We start from the raw sequence: 25,374 nt of genomic DNA, 5'->3' as shown, positions 1-25,374 counted from the left end.
TATTTGTACTTGATGTGTTTTAATTGTATTCTTGAATAAATCTGAAGGTTTAGAAGTACCATCTTAAAAGCATTTTTGTAGGAATTTGGATTATTCTTTCATATATTCCCTTTTTATGAAAAGGGAGACTTTTTGCACAAGTTTATTCCATTATTCTTTCCTTTTTGGGGAGTATAAAGATGACAGTTTTCCCATAGAAATTTACATTAAAAATGTATAGAAAAAGACTTACCTATCATTACAAATGAAACAAAAGTAAAAAGAAAAATTACAAAATATAATGATTTATTTTTAGTAATAGCATGATTTATTTGACAATTTTACATAGCACTATAAACATTGTCTGGTCTACCCCTTTGTTTTATCAAGTTGAATACACTTGGCTTTGAATTCAAACTTGGCCAGTTATAATCCACAAAATAGTTGTATCCTGGTCTAAATGTTAAAGCTTTTCAGGGAAATCAAAGCTTAGAGTGAAAAAGGTATTGCAAGTCAAATAAGTTTAAAGAATCATATCAAACTGAACATGAACAATTATTTATTTAAACATAAATATCCCATGGATAGCAATACATTTCATAATGTACAAATAATAATATCTGTTCATTTAATACACATTTCAAGTATGTCTGTATAATAGAAATTGTACAATGTACAGGGGTAACTATGAGTTGCATCCAAGATTATGCCAAACTTTTAATGACATTTATTGATATGGTACTCTTCTGTTAATCAAGTTCAGCTTTCAATCATCAAAATACAACATTTTAAAATTTTTAAACTCTCATTCTTAAAATATATTGATTTACTACCGGTATTACTTATAATGCTATACAGTGCTCCAGTGATCGCTTTCAGAATGCAATCCTGTTTGGATAAATGATAATGCAGTTACAGTTTAAGGCCCCACTGATCATGGCATGTCAAATTGGCAACTATAGTATGCCATATGTGGCAACTTGTCATTTTATAGGCAATAGAAAAGGAAAAATAGCTTTAAAGACATAAGAATTGAGCAGCCAACATTATTGAATTAACATGATTATGCAAAAATTGTTATTCCAAGATTTGTTTTAATTTTATAAGTACAATTTCAGGTTTATTGTACAGAAATTCTCTTATGACCATGCAATGGTGCTTATTCTGGAAATCCATCAGTGATTGAGATCTTTAGAAATTCAGATCTTTCTCACAAAATATATGTTTTGTTTGTAAACCCCAAGTGATCTACATCTGAATTGAACTGATACCACTTGCCCACTTTCAGAAAGTTACAAGACGAGTAGAGAACAAGCACCAAAACTCTGACCTGCTTTGAGATGGAGTAGGTTTTTAATTGCTTTCTAGTGATGTGAAGTTTTGTGAAATGGGGCCCTGACCAACAATAGACCCAACAGAAAATTACATTACCCTTACGGTACAAATCCCTTGTTTTCAAGAAGTTTTGGAGTCAATTTGGTGTACACGTGGACATCAGTAATAGTGAGACCAGTATAATAATAATAATAATGATAGTCACATTTGTACAGCACTTAATACTATGTTTTTAAGCACTTAAGCTTGTAATTATTATTACACCCGTCATTGGATTCAATTGGTAATCCGCACATACATGTAATAGCGCGTATGGTATGCTCTGCTCCCTTAGGAGTATAAATTACAATATTAACAGTCTTGGACTTCAACCATATCTAATGTACTGTGATGTAAACATACGTATGGTATCAAATAGTTCTGGACATCAAGTTGACATCATTAAAATACAAGGAAGACCATGTACAGTTTATCTATGCATTATTCCTCATCATTTCTTCTTCTTCTTTTGATTGCGATTCGGTGCTGACAGCTTGACCTTTCCTGGTATATTCCTTGATAGATCTGCATCCTGAAAAGAGAAAGAGAAAAACAAAAACATAAAACCAAATTAAAAATATAGCAAATTGAAGTTATACAAATTGATTACAGCTTGATTACAATGTAAGATCTACAAATGATATGCACATATTATGGCCTGTAATAGACTGGGATATCTAGTAGACAATTTTTTTATTAAAACAAAAAATATTTTGAAAAAATTAATTACTGTAGACTATATTTCTTTCCAAATTTTCATCCAATGTATAAAGACAACCATGATATGATGAATACATTTTAACATTCTTTAACTCGATTACGGTAGTGAACATGGGATGAGCACCGTCAGTATTAGGAATACAAACCTTGACTCCTTTGAAAAGGTCTTTCTCCCTTGGAGTTGTTTCCTTGGAGTGTTGAAACATATTGAGGGTAGTCTTAGCAGCTGTTGAGGAGTATAAGAAACGGTCACATATTAAAGTATGACAAACACTACCTGATACATGCAGCTGAATAGTAAATAAATTGCTCATCCTTGAATGACGACTCTGCCATATAAACTGGAATATAGAAATGCTTTTATCATGATTTTCATAGAGAATGTGATTGTACATAAACCTTTGCCCAAGTGTTTTTATCCCCTCCCTACCAAACAAATAATTTCAGGATCTTCCATTGTGTTTATGAAATGTTTTACCATTAAATATCAATCTTAAATAGCACTGATTCATTTCTGTACTATAACCATAACAATATAACACAGGTTTTTACATCAATATAGTAAAGTTTAAGGATTAATTTCATAATTTAAGTACCTTTTCCTTTCTTGCCTGTTCCAGGAGTAAGCTTCACTTTGAATCTGTGTGAAATGGATCACAAAACACAAACATCATTATATCTCTACAAGAGCTAAAATCTTTCACATTTCAATTTCAAAAATTGCAGCAAACACATGTCATATTTATTCTTTAGAAACAGTGAAATATACAGGGAAATACCAATCCCAAATGACTTTCTCTGAAACGATTTATTCCAATTGCGCATATAAAAAGTAGATTCAGGGTTTGAAGCAGATGAGAAGGAAAAAAAACTTATCCTAATTTCAGCTAATTTCACTAAATACACAAATGTTCTGCTTGAAAAGCTGTGAACACAGAGGCACTTAGATACTGGGATTATGTAGTAGAAAATGTTCATTCACTTACTTGTAGCTGTTCATCACATTGTAAGGGGCACACACTGGTATTGCAAACATTAGGAGATCCTCAGGATCAGGACAGCCAGTCAAAGTGTCCAAAACAGATACACTCTCCTAAAAAATATAAGTAATATGTGTACATTAAACATTATCAATAATACAACTTTATCAATTAAACCTCTATATTTTCTACTACGTCATCATTTCTATTTTAATGTACTGTTATAAGCCCATCCCCTCTTCCATGTGTGTTATCTTTTTTTCTTCATCATTTGTACTCTGAATATAACAGTCAACTTTTCCAAAGGTACTTACCATAAGACTATTTGAGATGTATATCTTATTAATGTCACAATCAACTTTTGCTCAGGGCTTCAATTCCTTAAAGATATAAGGTTAGACCTAGCATTGATATTGGGCTAGGAATAGGGCAAGGCAAAGTCAGGAATTTTCCTAGACTGTAAGATAAAAACTTTTAGTAAGGGAAATACAAACAAAAATCAACAAATAATGGATTGTAAATCTAACCTCCATCAATTTTGAATTGGCTTCAGCTGCATCTACCTCATCATCAGACTCCCCCTATAAAACAAAAATTATTAAAAAAATAATTAGTTTGGGGGCTGGATAATGAGGAAACCAATAAAACAGAGTCAATGTCAATACTGTATCAATCTTTATAATAGGATGATAATATAAGCAGATCCAGTCAAATCAAAGAAGATCACCTTGATTTACACAAGTTATATAAGTAAAGCATTAGTTAAGTTTTGAGTTGTGTTTTCTTGGCAAAACTTTACATCATCCTGACTCTAAAATTTGTATCATTATGCTCTCTGGCTGTCTGTCTGTATCTATCTCTCTTTCTATCTATCTATCTATCTATCTATCTATCTATCTCTCTCTCTCTCTCTCTCTCTCTTTGCCTATGTCTTCCTCTCTGCATTTTTCTTACGTTCTATCTAATGACTGTTTACAATACTTTCATTGTCATTTGGGGACTTAAATATGACCAAGATCTGGTAGTGTTTCTAATATTTTGGTCAAAAATATGTCAAACTTGGTTCAGAAATTGCAAATATAATTGTCATATTAAAATGTTTGTATCAAGATGAATAATGAAGAAAAGCAATATGATTGAAAATTTGTTTCATGAAATTCATTATTTGATACCTGTGTGTACATTTAATGGTACTGTAGGGGTTGGATGAATGAAGGACATAAAAAGAAAAAGACAAAGATGAAGAAGAAGAAGAAGAAGAAGAAGAAGAAGAAGAAGAAGAAGAAGAAGAAGAAGAAGAAAAAGAAAAAGAAAAAGAAAGAGAAGAAGAAGAAGAAGAAGCAGAAGAAAGAAAAAGAAGAGAGAAGAAGAAGACAAAGAAAGAAGAAGAAGAAGTAGAAGGAGGAGGAATAGGAGGAGAAGAACAAGGAGAAGGAGGAGAAAAGAAAGAAAAACAATACCTGGTTTTGTTCATCTGTGGTTCCTTTCTTTTTCTTAGCTTGCCACGTGTGTGTCTTTACTACAGGCTTGATAGATGATTCTTCTGTTTCAGAAAATAAAAATAGCAAGCATACGTTATAACACAGACTTACTCGATTGAGATTCCTTATCTCAAACACATTGCGCTGTTGACGTTTCATTCAGGTTATGAAAATTTTTAAATTCTGATAGGGACTGGTAGCCAGTTTTCCTTCCTATAATCTGGAAAATTATGTGTGGCAGTAAACAATGCTGCAATGATGCATTTTCAGCGAATTTGTAGTGTTAAGCTGACAACAAACCAATTAGCTGTATTTCCCCCTTTTCTGTTCACTGAAGTTGTATACCCATAAACTATTTTGTAATCTCAATATCTGGAACTTAAAGGGAGCCATGCGTCAGTTTACATGTGCAGAAGGCCATAATTCGCTGACACCAGACTTGGTAAGAAAACCATTAATGGGAGTACAAATCTGCACACAGCAAACCCATTGGCCTGTCAAGAATTACCCCCTTATCTCTCGGAGAGTCTAGTTTCGGATCCCGCTTCGGATCGGGTGAGGGAAAAGCAAAGCATACATAAGGTCGATTGGTCATAAAACTCAAGGCTAACCCTAGTGATTGACAACACCTGTTATTGGGTAAACACACCGAACGACACACACATTTCATTGATTCTCTTTCAAAATGTCACAAAAATATTCATTAACATTGACGGAAGATGATAATTTGCTCATCAACCAGCTTTGCACTTTTGTTGATTACTTCATTTTTCACAATGACATCATACTTTCAACCCACAGCTGTCTCTTACCTGACTGTTCTGCATTCTCCTCTTGTTCATCTCCTCCCACGACCTCCTCTGCTTCTACCCCAGTACCATCTCCTTCAACCTCTTCTGTGACCTCTAACCTCTGACCCTGCTCTTGACCTTCTGTTCTTCCTTGTGATAAAACTGACATGCCTTGTCGCTTTTTTTGTGGATTCTGCTGGCCGTCTTTATTGCTTTGTTGCTTTGGTTGTTCATTTTGTTTTGAGTTCTTATTTTGTGCTTGTAGATGTTTTTGATGCGCTTGTTGGAGTTGTTCCTCTTGTCGCTTGGCCTTCCTACCTTTCTTCCCCTTGATCTCTTTAGAATTACCTGCAGACTGAGAGAGTGAGAGAGGGTGAGAGAGTGGTAGAGAAAAATAAGAGAGACAGAAACATAGAAAGAGACAGAGATGTGGAAAGAGACAGAGAGATATAGAAAAAAAGAGATATATAGACAGAGCAGAGGTGGAAAGTGGTGAAGACAGGGGTGGAGAGGAAGGGCGGGTAATAGAGAGAAAGAGAGAGAGAGAGAGAGGTGGGGGGGGGGTGAAAGGAGAAGAGGGGGAGGGTAGGAAACAGAAAGAGAGACATAGAGATAGAGGGGAGATGTATTTATTCAAACAAATTAAGAGAAATAAGAAGACGGAGATATACACACAGACAGAGTAATAACCCTTCGTCTTCTTAGATGTTCTGTAGTCTAACACTTTACATTAGATACACCATCTTCAATCTACAATGATAAGCACAGGATAACATTCAGGTCCATTCATAGCAACCATTAGAAAGTGTATGATTGACTGTACTTACTGCCAAGATTTCCATCTTTAGCCTCCTCTCCTCCTCGTCCTGATCTTTATACTTCTGTTTGATCTTCTTCTGTTTGTGCTGAAATTAAAACAGAGAGATTATAACATGCAGATTTCTAATCAAGTATTCCTCAGTTCTAGTTAGGCTGCTGTTAAGGATAAAAAAAAAAAAAATCCAAATAAAAGAAAAAAACTTGTACCGAATGTTCGAGGCTATAATCTTCCAAACAAGTTCGTTAGGAAGTGTATGACAGACAAGAAGTGAGAAAAAGGAAATTAAGATAGCAGACTGACAATGTACATAACAAACTGTTTCTATTAGTGCAAATAGGAGTTATCAGTGTGTAGGCACGAGTCAGAGTGAGGGAGAAAGGGGTTATGACAGACTGTGTGAGAGAGAGTAAAGAGAGAGGGACTGGAGAAAGGAAGGACGTAAATTGAAGGATACTGGACAACATATATACTACGAGGACCATTGTGACTAGACATATTTCAACACAACCATAAAAACTTCCGCTACAATTAGGTAACTGAATTGAATCCATTACCTTTTGTCCTCTTTTGGCCGGTGGTAGGTTTGTATTCTGTATTTTACAAAGGAGACAAAGAGCAATTATGTTTATTAAAAGATAATCTCATGGTACAAACTTTCCTATCAATATGAGACACAAAATCAGGATAAAACATGTCTAACATCAATTAATGTAACACAATCACGGTAGTTGTATTCTAAAGCGCAAAGTAAAGTAGATAATTATAATTTATATGTGAAATATTACGAAAGAGACAGCCAAACCTATATCACATGCTGAAGCATTGATTCTATTTATTTATTTAGGTCCCATCTGACAATCCACATTTAGTGTTTTAATGCTAGGTAATTCAGCAATACATGAATTCAAATAGAATATTTTTCATATACATATATGATCAATTCATTACCCCCTCTCACCCCGTCCCCCAAACATATGAATGGAGGTCACAGCCCCAAAGTTAAGAGCCAGTAAAAAGGAAAATGTGCTCATTTAGCACCATATCTGATCAGTCTTTACAAGAGAAGCAGGCCTAACTAACACGTTGCAATTTTTTAAAAACTCTTCTTTCTCTAATTACCAGAAACAATACCCCTAGACTGCTACATTATTTCCAGTATTACCTCCTATAGATTTTGTATGTGCGACAACAAACTTACCAAATCAGTCTGTTGGATGTTACGAGAACTGACCGGAGAAAAATGATTTTGTTTGGAGGGGGGAAAGGTCAATACTTACACTACTGGATTGTGAGACACTTCTTGAGACAGAAGGTGCTCCTGAATTCTGTTCTTCTGTCTTTTCCTCTTCCTCTTCATCATCCTCCACTTCTGCTACCCTCTCATTCTTCTCCTCTCCTTCCTCCTGGCTATTCTCTTCCTCATCTCTCCTACCAGTGTCAGGTGTGCTTTCATCTGGTCCGTCGGGGGCAGGCCCCTCTTCTCTTTTCTTCTGTTTCTTGAGGTCTCTTTAAATATTTAAGGACAGAAATAAAAGGGATCACATAGTATCTTATATGCCATGTGCTTGTAATGATTTCAAGCTGCAATGTTTCCAATTTGCACCATTTTACAACAAATAGTACTTTTAATTATCACCACATACTACTTACTTGCCATTTATCAACACCTCAGGCTGCCACATCGTTTGAAGTACACACATATGTATACATATTTGTTTATTTGTTAAATTAGGGCAATGTTATGACAAAGCAGTTATTCTTTCTTTTCTCTTCCCTCATGTCTATTATCCCTTCTTTTCATTTTTCTGAGCGCGTAGGGACTTAAATTTATTTTTGTGATATGCACTATAGATGAATGGTCTATTATTATTATTATGGTAAATATACACTGTATGCATAACAAAAATTGACTAAGCAGTCAAGAGTTAAACATACACGTATAAAGTTGCTGGTTTTTATTCAAGTGTTACAAAACAAAAAAACTGATTACAATATAAAATGTTAAATATAGTCATATACAAATAGTGAACAGGTGAATATAAAGAATGGAAAAGAGTGGTAGTCCAAGTAAGAAAGTACATACCTCTTTTGCTTGGCAGTCAATTTGGGATTTGCTTTATGCTGTAAATATAGAAAGTAAGAAACACATTTATAATTATTTTATTAGAAATTATCATCATCATCATATCATCTTGATAAAAGGTTTTGCATTTGAAAAATTATCAATTATTTTAATTTTTTTCACAACTCTCATCATTCATTTGAAGAAAAAGTGTATAGTTATCAAAAATATTCTTCTATTACGGTGAATATGTTTTACTAAAAGAGTATTTCATTTAGTCTCATATAAAATTCACAATTATACCTTTTCTAAGGCCAAAGAAGCCTAGAAATTTTTTTTTTTTCCTCAGCCAGGCTCAATACTGTTGTAAAAATGTGGGTAAATACTTATTTAATTAAAATATTTGTAATGATGTCTAATTACTTTTCGTGTTGCTTTTGTCAAATAGAGTGCGAAAGAGAGACGGAGAGAGACAGACAGACATACAGAGGGAAGAGAGAATGAGAGAGAGAGAGAGAGAGTATACTTGATATACCTGAGGCTTAATCTTTGGTCCTCCAAGAACAATAGGTACATCATCCCCTAGATAGATGATAGCTTTTCCGTCTTCATCTATATCCCCATCACCAGACTGGTAACTACCAGCACTCATCACACTAGATCCACGGTTACGCTGGCTCTCATATCTGAAAATAGTGATACCATTCATCCATTCAAACTGATCTGTTTACTAGTGCTCAAATGTCAATAAATTGAAAGATTAATGATGTAGTTTTACTCCTGCTCTTACTTTGTTCAGAAGGCAATGATTACTTTATTGTACCATTATGCTTTTAATAATAACCATAATTCATTAAACTTGCCCATCACTACTAAATGCTTCTGCAAAAAAGAATGTAGAGAGGATTTATTACAATGTTCCATTTCAACAATTAAAAATGATCATACACAAAGTATTTTCCTACAAAAATGTCCAGATCAATATTTGAGGAAGAAGCTTCACTGAAAAGTAAAGCTTAGTGACAGTTTGACGAGGGCGATACTGAAAATAACAATTTTTGTTTGATTCCATTGTTCTTACCTATACACAATATAACCTTACCTTTCACCCTGCACATGATGCAGCTGTATAGTGGTATCTGGGTAGAAGTTCTCCTTGTCATCGTCTACCTCCTGCTTCACCTCTGATGACTGCTCCTCAACCTCCTCCTCCTCCTCCTTATTCGCAACCTCTTCATCGTCATCTTCTTGTTCCTCTTTGATTTCTGTTTCATCTAAAATGCATTCAGAATTAAGGGGGGAAATTTGTGTGATCTCTAAGATTTAAAGTTAAATAAACAAATGTATCATGCACTTTAAGAGTGGGATGGAGGGTTGGAGGGAGGGACATAGAGAGAGAGAGACAGAGACAGAGAGAGAGAGAGAGAGAGAGAGAGAGATAATGTCAACCATGAGTTATAAAATAAGTGTTACAAGCTTTTCATGTGTTTTATCCATCAACAAATGCTATATATATATATATATATATATATATATTTATACATAAAACATTTTTTGACACAACTTTTTACGTCTATCCACAAAACCACAAAATCTCAAGATATTTCATGTAACAAGGCCTGCATATCTCATTATTATCCATCAACATTATAATCTTCTCTTTTAGGTTAAAGCAATTTTGGAAACATGTTGTGTTGTTGATGATGATGTTGTTGTTTCAAGATTCATTAGAGCATCATGAACACACCTGTTTCAGCATCCTCTTGTATGTCTGCCTCAGTGCTTCCATCCTCATCATCATCCTCCTCAATGTCCTCAACAATTATATCAGTCTGGGATACAAAGATTAGAAGTAAAATAAAAACAAATGACACAAAGAAAAATATCCAGAACTGACATTGTAGAAACATTCAGGAAATTCTATACATTCCATTCATTGAAGAATTTATTAACACTTCAAAAGAATTCCTTTAAATGCGAACATATTAAAGCTCTTCATCTTGAACTCATTTTGAGTATCAGCAATTTTTTCGATATCGGGTTTATGCTCATTTTACTCAGATGGTAGCTAGACAAAAGGCTTTGTTGTGTGATAGATACGAAACAATTAAATTCAAAATATAGAAATTACAGAAATACTTAGACAATTGTCAAAGTGAATCTACAGATATCCCTCACGACTGGTTTAACTAGTGAAACTCGTTATAATTGAGGACTATTGTACCTTACCTCTACTGTGTCAGCTACAGAAGTAAGATCCTCTTCATCTGTACCTCGTATTCTCCTCTCATCTTTGTGTCTCCATGCACAGCTTTCATCAATCTAAAGTTTGAAAATAGGAGATAAAACATGAACATGAAATAAGCATTATTGAAATGTGCCATGACAGACAAAAGGATATGCATAGCAAATGGCTTACAAGAAATGACAGAAAGAGCAATATCTGAATACACTCACTAACAATATCAATACTGAATATATTTGCTATAAAGAGAAGATTTTAAAGAGACTATTAACATTTTGTTTGTTTTTGGAATAGACATGTTATTTGTTCATGTGTGGAATGAAACTCCTGCCTATGATAAACAAATGTATGGTGGCCTAGAGCAGTGCGGCCTTGTAATAAGGATGTCCAATTTGCACAATCCAAACAGTGAGTCCTTAGCAAGGCACTAAATCCTCAAGTACCATGACCCCTGGATAGGACTTACAGAATTGATTTCCCATTTTGTTTATCTGCAAGCAAATACATGCTTTCCTAGCAGTCAAGTAATCATTCAAATCAATATTAAACAAGCCATCACTGTTTGGAAACTAACTGAGCATCTGGACATACCTTCATTAAGAATCCAAAACCCATCACAAGTTGAGTAGGTGGAAGGAAGTTCTTTTTACCTGCAATTGAGAAGGGGAAAATATGAAGCAGTCTTCAAAAAACAATTGATTGCAGTAAAAATACACATATAAAACATGGTAAAGCTTTAAATCACAATTTCCTAAACAATCTAGTAATTCAATCATTATGGCATGTGGCTTTGATATATTATTCACTGCTGCTGAGAGCATGGCCACCCGCAAATTACGATGTGGGTTTATACAGTAGGCTTGCGGGTGCACCATGTGGGTTTAATGAACAAATGAGCGTTCCCTAAATCAATGCAGTGAGCTTCTTCTTTATCTGTTGTACATGAGTGGCAATGTTCAGTTATGCAAAAGAAGGCAAACCTCATCATCTTACCTCTGACCATGAAGCTTCCAGTGGTAAGGAACTCGCCAGTGGGTGCAGTCTTAGAGACCTGGTCATGACGTACCCACCAGGCACTAGTAATGACCTTAGCATCCCAAGCAACGCTGTAACAAACGGCCATGGTACCTGCTTCTTGCAGAGTCTTAGGAGGGACAGGACCTCCTAGTAACATCAAAATAAGTTTGAATAATGAAATATCATTGAAGGTATTGAGACAAAATAAACACTAGATGAAATAGCTTTTCTTAGAGGCTTTCTGTACTGTGTAATTTTTGTGAAAAGAATTATGAAGTTGAAATACAGTAAGCATATGACATTTGGCTGCCACTGGGCTGGCAATTCTTGCACGTACATACATCGCACACTTAAGTACTTCTAAGTTAATAATTGTACACACAGCTGTTTACTTATTAAAATATATCAATTTCTGTCTCTAAAAAAAAATCATATGAAATATAGATAGACCTCTTTTTTACCTCAACAAAATTAGAGATGAACTATTTTGTATCAATATAATATCTTTTCATTGTCCTACATTTAGTAAGGTTCTTCATACTAGATACGGCCAGTAATAAATTGAATTGGTATACACTCTCACCTTTAGGATTTTTGATGATCACACTACTAGCTCCATGAATGTCAGCATGGACATATATGTCACCTGCACACAGAGAGAAAGAGAGAGAGAGATAGAGAGATGGAAAGAGAGAGAGAGAGATGGGATAAAAGAGAGAGAGAGAAAGAGACAAATATACACAGAGTTCCAGAGAACCACAGACAGAGATGCATTACAACTTGTCATTCCATTCATTTATCTTCATTCTTACAAATTCCCTTCATATTTCAAGGGACCTTCACCTGTCTTGTTGGTAAGAAATTCAAGTGTATCAAAAGTATATATACATAAATAAACTATTAAGGCAAAATATGAGGTTAAGTTATTTGTAGATAAAGCAGTTGTTTACCTGGAGAGAGATATTTCTTGACAACTATCTCATTCTGCTGTTGATCTCGTCCAGCAATGATGATGTAATTCTCTGAGCTGATACACCAGTAGTACTTCTCAAACCTGCTCAGGAAACAAAGAATGGAAATCACAAGTGAATGAATTTACCTTTTATTTATCACAACAAATATAGTACCTCAAAGACTAAATGGCAGACAGTTAAAACAAAAACATTTCATTTGCAATACTTATTACACACAATTTATGACGTGACTGCTTGAAATAAATGACAAAATCATCAAATTTCATTGGATTGAAAACAATTATCAATGATAATGATTTATACATGAAATAAGCAAACATACAGACAGGACGATGTATAAAAAATAACACACTGGAATTCATACCACGGAATCATATGAGTATAACAAAAATTAGGGTAATCTAACATTTTCATCTCATTGACTAATCATTTCAATCTACATACAGTATTGATCTCTTTTAGCATTCTTTTTAAAGATAAGCACAGCATGGACAAAATACTACACATCCCTAAATCAGCGTCAAATGATATCTTACCAATATGTCTTCCTAGATTTGTTGATACTTGCTACTGTAGCTACATCCTTCAAAGCTTGCATTGTCTTTTTCTCTGCAGACTTGATAGCCTGTCAAGAGAAAATATAAACAAAGTTCTCAGAGATATATAGTTTATTATCATATATAAAGTTTATTCTCAATATTTACATATGCTTACAACATGGTACTCACATATGGTGAGCTTTGGAGTAGAATGTACTTCTAACAGTGGAAAAATGGGCATCCCTTCTGGTTTCATGTACCTATCAAAGCTGCATATTACTTTGAAAATATAATACATGTTTTATTTAATACATATCCAATTTCCCAAAAAAAATATTATTGCAATTTCGTCTGTAAGATCAAATTACAAAATACGATTGATATTATAAAAACCATCAACAAAATTCATTCAGCAATTTAAAGTTTATTTGTCATAGTTTAAACTGATGACCATTTTGGGGGCTTTTGGATAGAGCTTTGAAAGAAGACCAAAAAAGTCCAGAACTGGTTCCCTTCCATGAGAGAATAACCAAAAGTTCTTCTGAAGACTACCCCCACATGGATTCAGTGCAAACGAATCATCTTAGGAGAGAAATGTTTGCACCTTAGATGATGATTCCATTGTCTTCTGTTCTTTCTTCTGAGATGTCTTCTTCTGAACAAAGTACCTAGATACAATGAAACAATAAAGATCATCATCAACAACATGTCATCCATGTCTCTACATTGACCTTGAATCCTCATAGGATGCCAAACACAAGATTTAGGAATTGTATACAACAAGGCACTGGTTGCATTTCTTTTTACATTTTGAATTTCCAGAGTAAAATTTGTGGCCAAATCGAATTAGTGTCGAGACCTAGGCTATTCCTTAATGAGTGCAATCTGATCAATGCAGTGAATACCTACAGCTTTACTACAAAAGAAGAACCTGAAATTCAAAACTATTATTCATGTAGTTTGGTATGATTGTAACTACCAGATAAATGATGACTATAATAATTTGTTTACAAAGTGCCATTGAACAACCCATTGACTATTAAATTTTCTGATTTCCCAGAGCTTAATACAGGATCCATCAGGTTCCAACATGAAATGCGTTAGTGTTCCAAACCTTACTAAGCCCACCACTCAATAATTTTAAAATAATCTAAATGTTCCTACTAATATTCAGTAAGGCAGGCTGTCCGTAAGTGTCACTTCCGAACTGCTAGCCTTTATTCATACTTGTATGAATAAGGACTGAGTTATGCTTATACAAGAAATCAATTTTCTTCATAAGATAGTGACTACATCCTTCACAGAAGTTGATTCACACAATATTTTGTTCACAAAAATGTATTTCAGTGAAAGAGTTATTAGTGCCTGTTTACATATCCCAGAACATTTACCCCGGCCCCCACCCCCCACTCAGTGTTATTTAGGGTATGCATATGCATGTTCCCTCCTTTTGAAAACACCCCTCTAGGTCCGGTGTGTAAAGTCAATACGGGCCGGATTTTTGTGTACTACGAGCCGAACTTTGGTGCTAAAAAAGTACCCCTTTACCGGACATTTTGGGAACATGCATGGTATCCCTCCATTTACGAAGTGGGGGGCCGGGACATTTACTCTTTTATTACCTTTAGGGTTATATATTGGGTAAATACAAATCATACTGAATCCCTGACACAGTTTGAGAAGGGTGAACTCACTTCAGAGGATCACATATCAACTTACTTTCTAGCATTGGCATATGCTGACTGGGCGATATCAATGTCTACTAACATTGGTCGAGCTACATCCTCCTCCCCTTCATCAGCATCATCATACTGTTTGTAAGGATCCCTGTTTATATCAAACATTCAAAATAAACTGCATTCATACATACATCACATATGTGTTGGCATATGATGATATCAGAGGTGAAAATTAATTAAATACATTGATAGTCATCACAACCTTTGAGCAACTATTGCAAGAAGAAATTAAACAAGTTTGGAGTTTAAATCTCCAGTGGTTCTTGAGATATCATGATAACAATCTCAATGTATGGAATTTCATAAGTTGACCTCTGTGACCCTTGACCTTTGACCTACGTGCTCCAAAATCTAATCAGATTGTCTTCCTATGGTGATACACACTATCATTAAGTTTGAAGTTTAAATCTCCAGTGGTTCTTGAGATATTATGATATGGTGATACATACTATCATTAAGTTTGAAGTGAAAATTCTCCAGTGGTTCTTGAGATATCGCGATAACGATCTCAATGTATGGAATTTCATAAGTTGACCTCTGTGACCCTTGACCTTTGACCTACGTGCTCCAAAATCTAATCAGATTGTCTTCCTATGGTGATACACACTATCATTAAGTTTGAAGTTTAAATCTCCAGTGGTTCTTGAGATATTATGATAACAATCTCAATGTATGGAATTTCATAAGTTGACCTCTGTGACCCTTGACCTTTGACCTACGTGCTCCAAAATCTAATCAGATCGTCTTCCTATGGTGATACATACTATCCTTAAATTTGAAGTTTTTACATCTCCAGTGGTTCTTGAGATATCATGATAACAATCTCAATGTATGGAATTTCATAAGTTGACCTCTATGACCCTTGACCTTTGACCTACGTGCTCCAAAATGTAATCAGATTGTTTTCCTATAGTGATACACACTATCACTAAGTTTGAAGTTTAAATCTCCAGTGGTTCTTGAGATATCATGATAACAATCTCAATGTATGGAATTTCATAAGTTGACCTCTGTGACCCTTGACCTTTGACATACGTGCTCCAAAATCTAATCAGATCGTCTTCCTATGGTGATACATACTATCCTTAAGTTTGAAGTTTAAATCTCAAATGGTTCTTGAGATATCGCGCTAACAAACTCAATACAAGGAATTTCATAAGTTGACCTCTGTGACCTGTGACCTTTGACCTACGTACTCCAAAATCTAATCAGATCGTCTTCCTATGGTGATAAATACATTTCCCGAGTCTTAAGTTTAAATCTTAAATGGTTCTTGAGATATTGTGATAACGGTCAAACGGGACGGACAACCCGAAAACATGATGCCTCCGGCACCACCGTCGGTGGCGGAGGCATAATAAAAAGTTAACGACGATAAAGGTTTCTTGTATAGTGCCGGTGTAAGCCTCTGATGGACACTCACGGTGCTTGCTCTACAATGTGTCACAAAATTCAACGTTCTTGGTCAGTGTTTCAAATTCCTATTATTACACATAGGTATTACACATTCTTGTTGATGTCACTTTTCACAATTTTAAATTCCGTATTTGCCATGATTTATGAGTAATTATTCCTTCTTCTTGATATTCTAAGTCTGGGAACTAGAGGACATATTTTCTTCAAAATTTACATCTCTGAAGGTGTGTCTGTGGGTTCTACAACACATGCTGCAGTGACAATCTTACACGGTCATTTACCACTATTATCTAAATACCAAACGTAAATAATCTAAAACCGCAAGTTCCAACTCTAACTCTATGATCAATCAAAGACCAGAGCAAACGCTGCATGACTGGTTGAGTGACTGACCTGAGAAGCATCTGGAAATGGTTAGTGTCCAGTCTCAAGCTTTTGATGGCTAACGCTACAGGGTCACCCTGTGTTTGAGCCTCCTTGATGATACTATCAATCTCCTTCCAGTCTATCTGGTTGGCTACAGCACTACGAACCACTCGAAGAGCCTGCTCTACCTATTCATACATAGACAGACAAAAACTTGCTTTAATAACTCTCCAACAAAATATCACCCATATTTCACAATTCTGTACAAATGAAGCGATCAATAAAGAGAATGTACTAATGTACCAAGTGATCTGACCGAGAGACCTACAAGATATCCTACGCTCCTGTATACATGATGATGATGAAAGGCTTAGAGAAAGACTCCAAGAAATAATTTACTAATGATTACATTTTAATCAGTCTAAACAAATTATTTTAAAAAATTCAGGGAGTTTTTAGAAAAATCAAACATTATATTACAAAAAAGTGTTTATTGATTCTATGGAACTGAAGTCACAGAACAATGTAGCTGATCATTCCTGATCCACGCTAATTAACAGTAAAGGTAAAGGAATATGGATACAATAATGCAATCTTAAATTTGTCTCAAAGGTATTATATAAATTCACTGTCCATTAACTGGAAAATCATTTGTGTTTATTAGTGTACAAAACAATTTGCTAACAAACCATATTTTGAGGCTATATTTTAAGGCAATAGTTACCCAAGAGCTGTATCAAAATCTGTATATTCTTGTAAAAGTATACCGTACTCAACAGAATTGTTATCACAAGCAAATAATTGTTTTCACTATACTTACCAGTGGGAGATTGATTTCAATCAGAGCCCCTTTCTTTTCATTTAGTTCCTGTCAAAGACATAACAAATAATCATTTTTAGTTTCTAGAGATTAAACATTTTATTATATCATATCCCCCCCCCCCCACTTACAGTATGATTTTCTCGTTCCAATTCATATTTTATTGACTAAAACCCTGAAAACAACAATATACAATAACTATCAAAGATTTGAAACCAAAAAAGCAAAACAGTCAAGGGAGACCAAAATTTTTAATTTACTACAGATGAGACTGCCACCATCATCCGATCAAAGACTTTCATTTTACAGCATCCATTTTACAATATTTTGTTTAGGGTATAATCCATAATATTTGGGGAATCTTTTAATCTATGAGATCACTTACTTTGTAAGAAATCTCATATAAACAATTCATATTTTCATGATCATATAAATTGTACAAATAAGTTTACATTATACGCCCATGTATAGTTAAGATTTGTTTTCCACTAAGAAACATAAGAATAATGCAAGAAAATGCAAGATGGTCTCAGCATATAATATTGATAAATACGTCTTAAGGAGAAATTAAAAATTGTCACACTTACGACTGTTCATGCAGTTTTAAATATTTCAAATCCAAAACATATATAAATACAAATCTTTACCTGATTTTGTTGAAGTGAACTTATCCTCTTTTCATGATCCTTCTTCACATTGTCCAGCTTCTTTAGTGCACCTCTTTCCTTTAACAAGGAGAAAAAAAGAAAACAATTCTTGTTTATCAGGAATTGCAGAAAGCAACAATAATACATCAGCATGTTTTCACTATTTTCAATGTTTTTCAAAGACAGGTAGATGGTCTCTTTCTTTCACACATGGGAGCAAAAGAATCAAGCAATTTGATCTTGTTGTTGTAGCCAACTAGCCACACGTTTACTTGATTGTTGATGAGGGCAAGGTCTAGCATGTCCACTGGGATGAAGTGCGGCACATTCATTCATTATGCAATCTCTAGGGTGCCCCCTTTACACATACCAGTACATAAAGATGTAAACATATCAAAAGTTCTTTGAAAGCGCATGGGGACGTTATATGAGCTATACAAGAACGGTATATTATTATTAATACAGGCTGCTGACATGCACATGCCACAGGAGAGCTTGCTGGCAATGGTACAGAGACTCAATAACAAACTTATTTCATCAATATAAACTACCCATACCCCCCAAAATAAAGGTTCATAGGGTCAAAAACAGAAGTATGCACATTCATAAAACTATGTTAACTGTCATATTTACCTGTTGAATAACCTTCATGTCCAACTTCTGACTTTCCATTTTTGAGAAGAATTCATCCGCAGCCTAGAACAGAGGTTTCCAAATAAACATCATTTAAACTTCTTCAGTAATATTGTTATCCAAGCTGCACTTTTTGAAAGTGTATGCTGCCGTTGCTGTTGATATACATGTATATGCATATACAGTCTTGGAACAATAGTGAACCAGGGCCCTGTTTTCATAAAACTTCTTATGAATCAAACCTGCCACAATAAAACATATTGAATTGACATCTGGTTTTATGAAAGAGGGCCCTGATATTAATGAATGGCAAACCTCATGAACGTGATGGTCAATCTAACCAAAGGAATGATTTAGTGAAAGAAGAGTAATTTAATGCATGTTACTGTGTTTGATCAAACAATTTTTATTTTACACATGATGGTGCAACGGTGCAACTCACCAAATGATGAGGAAATGACTAAGCTGACCTGGATAAATTCTGTGTTGTCCACCTCAACCTTTTCCACTGGTTCATTTTTAAAAATACATGGCAAATACCAAAGGATTGGCAACTTGCCAACCTAACAACTTCCTCTCTTATTTCCTACTTTACTGGCACAATAACAAGGGTGCTCTAAATCTGATTAAAAAAAACCCTGCCAAAACATTCAAGGTCTAACTCCCTTTAAATACACTATCTAGCTCTTTTATTCTGGAGGAAGGGGGGGGGGGGTGAAACAAAATCAAATTCATTGTTATGGGAAACATCATCGTCAGAATAGACACTGTCGTACAAACACATTTTTATTGGTAACTGAGATAATTTACATCTACAAGCTCACCAAATAGACAGTAAGCTAACCGGCATAATCATTTTTTTTTGTATAAACATTACAGCTACTTGTATATAACCCCCCTACTGAGAAGTCAAGAGCGCATATAATATCTATTACTTCAGTTTTCAGCATTCTACACAAAGTCATAATAGCTATTGCTTTGTAAAACCATTAGGAATATGGCCTTCAACAAAACAGTCACTGTCTTACCTGATCAAAAGTGTCAAATTCTAGGTATGGTTGGGACTCATGTTGTTTGAAGAGAAATGGGTGAAACTCAGTGTACCTGAAAGAATAATAATATATTCATATCTCAATATGGATTTTTAGCTTAAACTGTTCATTTTCTACTAATTGGTTACTTTATACTAGATGAGAATACATGCTGTTAGATATATGAATATTGGTATGAGAGTTACATTGATATGCAAAATGTTGGGAAGTATGGGAAAAAATACCCTATCTTACAATTTGAAAATCTTAAGAAGTTAAAAGTGATCCCAGATTTGTTCTATGCTTAATTTTGTCACAGATAATTTAGTCTATGACATTTGTGTACAAAATAAATTCACTACATTCATGTCTTTGATTGTTGATTGTTTTACTTAAGAGCAGATCACTTTGTTTGTTTCTGTGATGAATGGAACACTTACGTCAATAGCTCTGCATCTTCACCATCTTGCGATGCTGCTGGCTTCTTTTCTCTCTTCTGAACGATATAACCCTGGGGATATTAAGTTAGAAATAGACATAATCACAAAGGTTAATATTCTATACAGAGATATGAAGGCTGTATTTAAGCCAAGAGTGAGAGAGAGAGAGAGAGAGAGAGAGAGAGAGAAAGAGGGGGAGGGGAGAGAGAAAGAGGGGGAGGGGAGAGAGGGGGAGAGGAAGAGAAAGGACACTCTCTAAATGCCAATTAAACATCATTTTAATAAGTATAAAACAACCTTATTCATGAGAATTTCAATTATGAAGTAAATAACTTTCGGGGCAACACTAAGGTTTATTTTAATATATGAAGGCCAATGGTAAATATATTGGTCTTAAATTTTCCCCTTTCCAGATTGAAGAAACCCTGACAAAACCAGTAGATAATATGTAAGAGTGTGGTTGTACAATATTTAGGCAAAATTTTAGAGCTGACAGAAAAACTACCTAACCTCTATGAACGTTTTCTTTTTTTAAATGTAGGCATAAGAGACTTTAAATACAACTATATCACATAAATCTGCTTTCCTGCAGTATACTAAATATTTGGATTCTACCATATGGCCACAGAATCATTTAAAAGCCATAATCAAACATAAATTGAACACAATACAGAAAGTTATCTTGCCTTGCATTCTGATCCTGATTTCTCCACATACTGCTCTCCTTCTGACAACGATGTCATCACTCGGGACATATCTGCATTAGTAACAAGAATAACATCTTTTTAAAATAAGAATTTTATTTGAGGGTTAAAATACATTGCAATCATTGGATCTCAATACCAACATAAACTGTGAACTGCAAAATAAAATAAAAGAAGTTCATCACTGGTCCTAGTTAATTTACATGCGTTAGATATTGATATTTGTTGCTACCATTCTGGCATCAAATTGTTTTGTTTGTTGATCTTCTTCATTTCTTTTTTCTTTTATACTTTTTTTCTTTTGTTTACTTTGGGGGAATGTCTCTGTCCTTTTGGACAAGCATTAATTTTGGGAGTTTAACATTTTAAATATCCTTGGTGTGAACAAGAGTTAAAATAAGATGTATTTAATTTACCTTGTTGAATGTCGAATCCATTGTTTCCTTTTGCATTTGAAGGGAATCCTTGGTTCAGAAGGCAATGCTCAATTAAGGCAGGTCCATAGACTGTAGAAATGAGAAAAAATGAATTAATGGCACATACTTACAACAAACAATAACATTTTTTTTAAAGTGGATCCGATGCCTTACAAATGTCTTATATGATTGTTATTATTATTATTAATATTATCATTATTATTTATCAGCCAATCTACTGGATTGAAAGCTTCCTTAATCATGAAGGTTATCATGCATAATTTATTACAGTTCCTTCATTATGTACAATTTAAAAAACAAAACCCATAAAATGAATGTTTTGGGGTGGCTGTACTACTATGTTTTGTTAACAATCTGCTCAAGAATATTGCTCGTAAGTTTAGAATCTGTCATAATTTATTTCGATATTCCCTTATTTTTTACTATGGCTGATATCACAACATCAAAAGTCAACATTTTCAAGTTAGATATTACTGAATCTTAGCCAAACTAAAAAATTATTGTTACTTCATATTGAATGGAATGTCTTAAAAAGTGCAGGACATATAAAGACTTACTAAAATGAGGGTTGAGTAGTTTTCTGATGTTATCTCCTGGTTTCCCTGCAGCCAAGATCTCTTGTATCCTGAGGTAGAATACAAAATGAGAAATAAAGGAAATAGAGAGAGAAGGGAGGAAAGAAAAAGGAATAGAATGAAGAATGAAATACATAGCAAACACATTAAATAGAAAGTACTGTAAAAGGTCTTCTACAAAAATGTAGAACAATTTTTTTTTTGTCAGTTGCTTGTTGAGGAGAGAAGTAAATGGAGCTAGCTTTTTTCATTAATTCAACAATTGCCTTTCTCTAATTCTAAACAATGGCAAAATCAATTTATACTAACAACAGCTACCTTGCACCCTCCTCCTCCTACTCCTCCTCATCATCATCATTAGTGTCTGTATGTTCATGTCCTAAATAAACAAATTCTCTTCCACATTCACCAACCTCTCAACTGTGATCCATGTGAGCCTGTCACAAACGAATGTATCCCACTACGATCCTCTGTTGGACAACCTTGTACCTGTTCTAGTTCTCTTACCTCTCTAATGATGGAATAGCGTCTGGATGTCTGGCTGTGTCTACGGGATATCTCTCTCTGACTGCAAACCTGACATCCTCACTGTCTTTACGTGTCCTCAGAAGAGTCAAGATAGTGTACTCATGATCTGTCAATGCAACGTTTCCCTGTATGAGTAGAAGTAAAATGACATCAACTCCTTCTCCAGAAAAAAAATCTTTTTATCTATTCATTATAGCACAGCGTCAGCATGTACATGTAGACTTGCATGGCTTTCACTTTTACCTCACCCTACTCAAATCTCCTCTCCATGTTGTATGTACTTGTAACATTTCATAAGCCTTCATTCTTGTCACTGCACATTTTATGGATCATTGGATCTTGCTTTTCAATAGCTGCAATCTTCACTATTTTTATCAAATACATTTGCAAATACTCATAACCCTTTTTCAGGAATGTCTTGTTTACCACTGATTAGAAGAATTGGAAAGCATCAGCCATTACATAATCTATAGACTGTAATACTGGTATTACAGATTGAAGAAACCTACAGGAACATGTTTAGAAAAAAAATCTTACAGAAATATTATCTCCGGTATGATAAATAAGACCAAAAAATGTATGGCTTATAAATTATAATGTCCTCAACTCAAGACAGAATGTAGCTTTAGCATACCCTGTCATAGAGCTCAACAATAACATGATAAGCAGCCTCATCAGAGCCAAACTGCAAGTCTACAACTCTGTCAACACCTAGCTGCTTGATCTCCGTTAAACGTCTAGACTTCAAGTGTTTCCTCAACTTCATGGAAAAGTTTGATGGCATCTGACTCTTGGGCCAATCAAACGAAGTGGTGTGCATGCGAGTTCCAGACTCGAAGAGCAGGACAACTTTCTGGTCAGTCCTGGAAAAATCCATAACATACTAAATTAATACAAAGAGGAAGAAACTAATTGTAATAATATTCAATTCAACAGAATTTCAAATTGGAACATGTTGGCTGGTCTGCCAAAAATTGTATATATTTGATTGTTTTATAGTATCTACAATTTAGTTGACGCACTTACCCTCCAAGTCGAATCAAGTAGGTTTTGTTGTTGACATCATAGACATTAAGTACACGAAGTCCAAGCAATCTGAATGATGAAAAAGAAATGGAAGAGTGCAACCAATTCAATAATTTTGCATACATGTGAGCCTAAATTCTCACTGTCCTAGTCCTAGAGCAACAGATAAGATATAAAATAGGGGCAGAATCTGACCTGACAAGGGCAAGAGAGGGTTCAAATTTAAAGGTAGCATTGCATCGTAGAACACTTTGTAGAACCTCTTAAACGAGTCTCCATCTCAAAACTGAACATGATGAATCATGAATGTTGATGTCAAAAATTGTGACTCATGTCATGACACGTAGAACTAGTTATCTACCGTAATGTCTCAGATCCTCAGTACAGTAGATAACTTCACACAGGCTCGCGCCCGCCCGCAACCCATCATCGGTATGCACTTGTATTGTGCAGCGGTTTGCAGTGAAACTTGTGAAAAGTGTATACTAATTATCAATGTTCTTCCGAAAAATACTCCAAAAATAACAAGAAAATTGACGCGAAACAAACAGGTAATAAATATATCAGATTTTAACTCATGATCTTTATTTGGACATTTAATGAATATTTACTTCATTTTGGGTATGTTTTAGTAGGGTATCTCCACGCCGGAGTTACGGGTCAAAATTACGGGTCAAATTGTTGATACGTTTCTGAACAAGCGCCATCATGTAAGTTAGATCTAGCTAGTGGCAGTGCAGTGTTTGCATGCATGAATTTTCAATTTTTGTTTGTTTGCATTGACATTATTTGTGAAAATGTTATTAGTCTATAATGAAACTTGTGGATAATACAACTTCGACTGGAAAAATAACAATAACAATAACAACAACAACAAATAATAATATCACACAAATAATAGCATACGGGACCACAATTTTTGGGAGCTCAGCTCCACCTCGTCCTCGGCGGCGGGCGGCCGGGAGGGCCGAGGGCGAACCTGAACCCGAAGCCACGCGTGGCAAGCGCAATACCGCGACTGTTAAATTGTTAGACTAGATACACGAAAAGCCAGATCCACTTTTCAAAATAATATCAGAAGGGTCTGTTTGATATTTACTTGGATCCAATCTCGTAAAGTATTGCCCGGAGGTCAATCGTCGTAAATCTGGACTTCATTTTGAAAGGTTGTGTGGATTTTCAGTGAAGATGTTGTTGTTGTTGTGTTTTGGTTTAATAGCGATTAGTCACGTGTTATATCTCTCATTTTTGTATTTTTGAAAAATATATTTATTTCGTTTTATATTTATCTATCTTTTAAGATAGTATCGAAAAATAATATCGTAAGCAAAACATTCATGGGCTTTGTTAGTGTTTCTTAACAGTACGTGCAGATTATTTGTTATATCACATACACACCATACATAAATATGTATAAGATATTACCTACATAAGCCTTTTAGTAGACTATATTCAATAATCTTATCATACCATTTATCATTGTTGTTACTTTTTCTTATTTTATTTTCTTATTACATTATGTTAATATATTTTTAATGTAGTAGTGTAATTTAGCATATTTATAGTATTGTATTAGGGCCTATGTTTTACTGTTCATCAAGGGAATTACTTCTTGATAGGGAACCGTTTCGTTCTGTGAACGAACCGTTCTACAGCTTTTTGTATACTGGATTCACTCTTTTTTAAGTATTCCATAATTTTTTCCGGTTGGGATTCGTTTATTTCTGTTAAAAACATAGCCCTTTCTACTCTCTTAAAAAAAGAGAGTGAATTTTCACTCTATTTTCACTTTCTTGGGAGTGACGTCCGTGATCACTTGTTTAGGAGTGAAAATCGATTGATTTTAGAGTGCTCTCTAAGAAGAAAAGACTAAAAATGTTGACTCTATTTTCACTACATTTTCACTCTCCAGAGGAGTGACGTCCGTGATTCTGAAAATTCACTCTTTTTTTTAAAGAGAGTATAATATAGTTAGGGCAATGTACTAAAAAATGTTTTACAGTCTCTATTTCACTGGGGCATCTATTACA

The 25,374-nt window shown here is 34.6% G+C and overlaps 1 protein-coding gene across 2 annotated transcripts; it reads right to left on the bottom strand.

The window, feature by feature from the left end:
• Positions 1 to 284: 284 nt before the first annotated feature.
• Positions 285 to 24,558, bottom strand: LOC100890122 (nuclear export mediator factor Nemf). Of its 2 annotated transcripts, none has more exons than XM_030978608.1 (35): positions 24,444 to 24,558; positions 23,345 to 23,413; positions 22,953 to 23,181; positions 22,298 to 22,443; positions 21,773 to 21,840; positions 21,195 to 21,284; positions 20,761 to 20,831; positions 20,075 to 20,145; positions 19,632 to 19,707; positions 18,604 to 18,666; positions 17,971 to 18,048; positions 17,324 to 17,371; positions 16,531 to 16,691; positions 14,702 to 14,809; positions 13,587 to 13,650; positions 12,980 to 13,068; positions 12,420 to 12,523; positions 12,053 to 12,115; positions 11,446 to 11,616; positions 11,044 to 11,102; positions 10,437 to 10,529; positions 9,955 to 10,039; positions 9,310 to 9,481; positions 8,743 to 8,893; positions 8,229 to 8,266; positions 7,423 to 7,651; positions 6,700 to 6,735; positions 6,153 to 6,230; positions 5,347 to 5,680; positions 4,514 to 4,596; positions 3,581 to 3,634; positions 3,060 to 3,166; positions 2,670 to 2,713; positions 2,220 to 2,299; positions 285 to 1,885 (listed from the first exon to the last, which is right to left on the bottom strand). In XM_030978608.1, the coding sequence occupies exons 1-35, from the start codon at positions 24,500 to 24,502 to the stop codon at positions 1,805 to 1,807; spliced, it is 3,552 nt and encodes a 1,183-aa protein (XP_030834468.1). In that variant the 5' UTR covers positions 24,503 to 24,558; the 3' UTR covers positions 285 to 1,804. The 2 variants fall into 2 exon arrangements, with proteins under 2 accessions (XP_030834468.1, XP_030834472.1); XM_030978612.1 differs by having other exon boundaries at positions 4,514 to 4,593.
• Between the last annotated feature and the right edge of the window lie 816 nt (positions 24,559 to 25,374).

This window comes from Strongylocentrotus purpuratus, unplaced genomic scaffold (assembly GCF_000002235.5).
Source record: "Strongylocentrotus purpuratus isolate Spur 01 unplaced genomic scaffold, Spur_5.0 spur5_contig_813, whole genome shotgun sequence".
Classification (NCBI taxonomy): Eukaryota; Metazoa; Echinodermata; class Echinoidea; order Camarodonta; family Strongylocentrotidae; genus Strongylocentrotus; species Strongylocentrotus purpuratus.
Note: the sequence above shows the minus strand (reverse complement) of the source record. Positions and strands in the feature narration are given on the sequence as shown.

Coding starts and splice junctions, on each gene's coding strand:
- LOC100890122 (XM_030978608.1), bottom strand. CDS start 24,502: ATGAAGTCCAGATTTACGACGATTGACCTCCGGGCAATACTTTACGAG. Junction 8,267..8,742: donor GACCAAAGATTAAGCCTCAG/GTATATCAAGTA, acceptor CTATATTTACAG/CATAAAGCAAATCCCAAATT. Junction 2,300..2,669: donor AACAGGCAAGAAAGGAAAAG/GTACTTAAATTA, acceptor ACTCCTCAACAG/CTGCTAAGACTACCCTCAAT.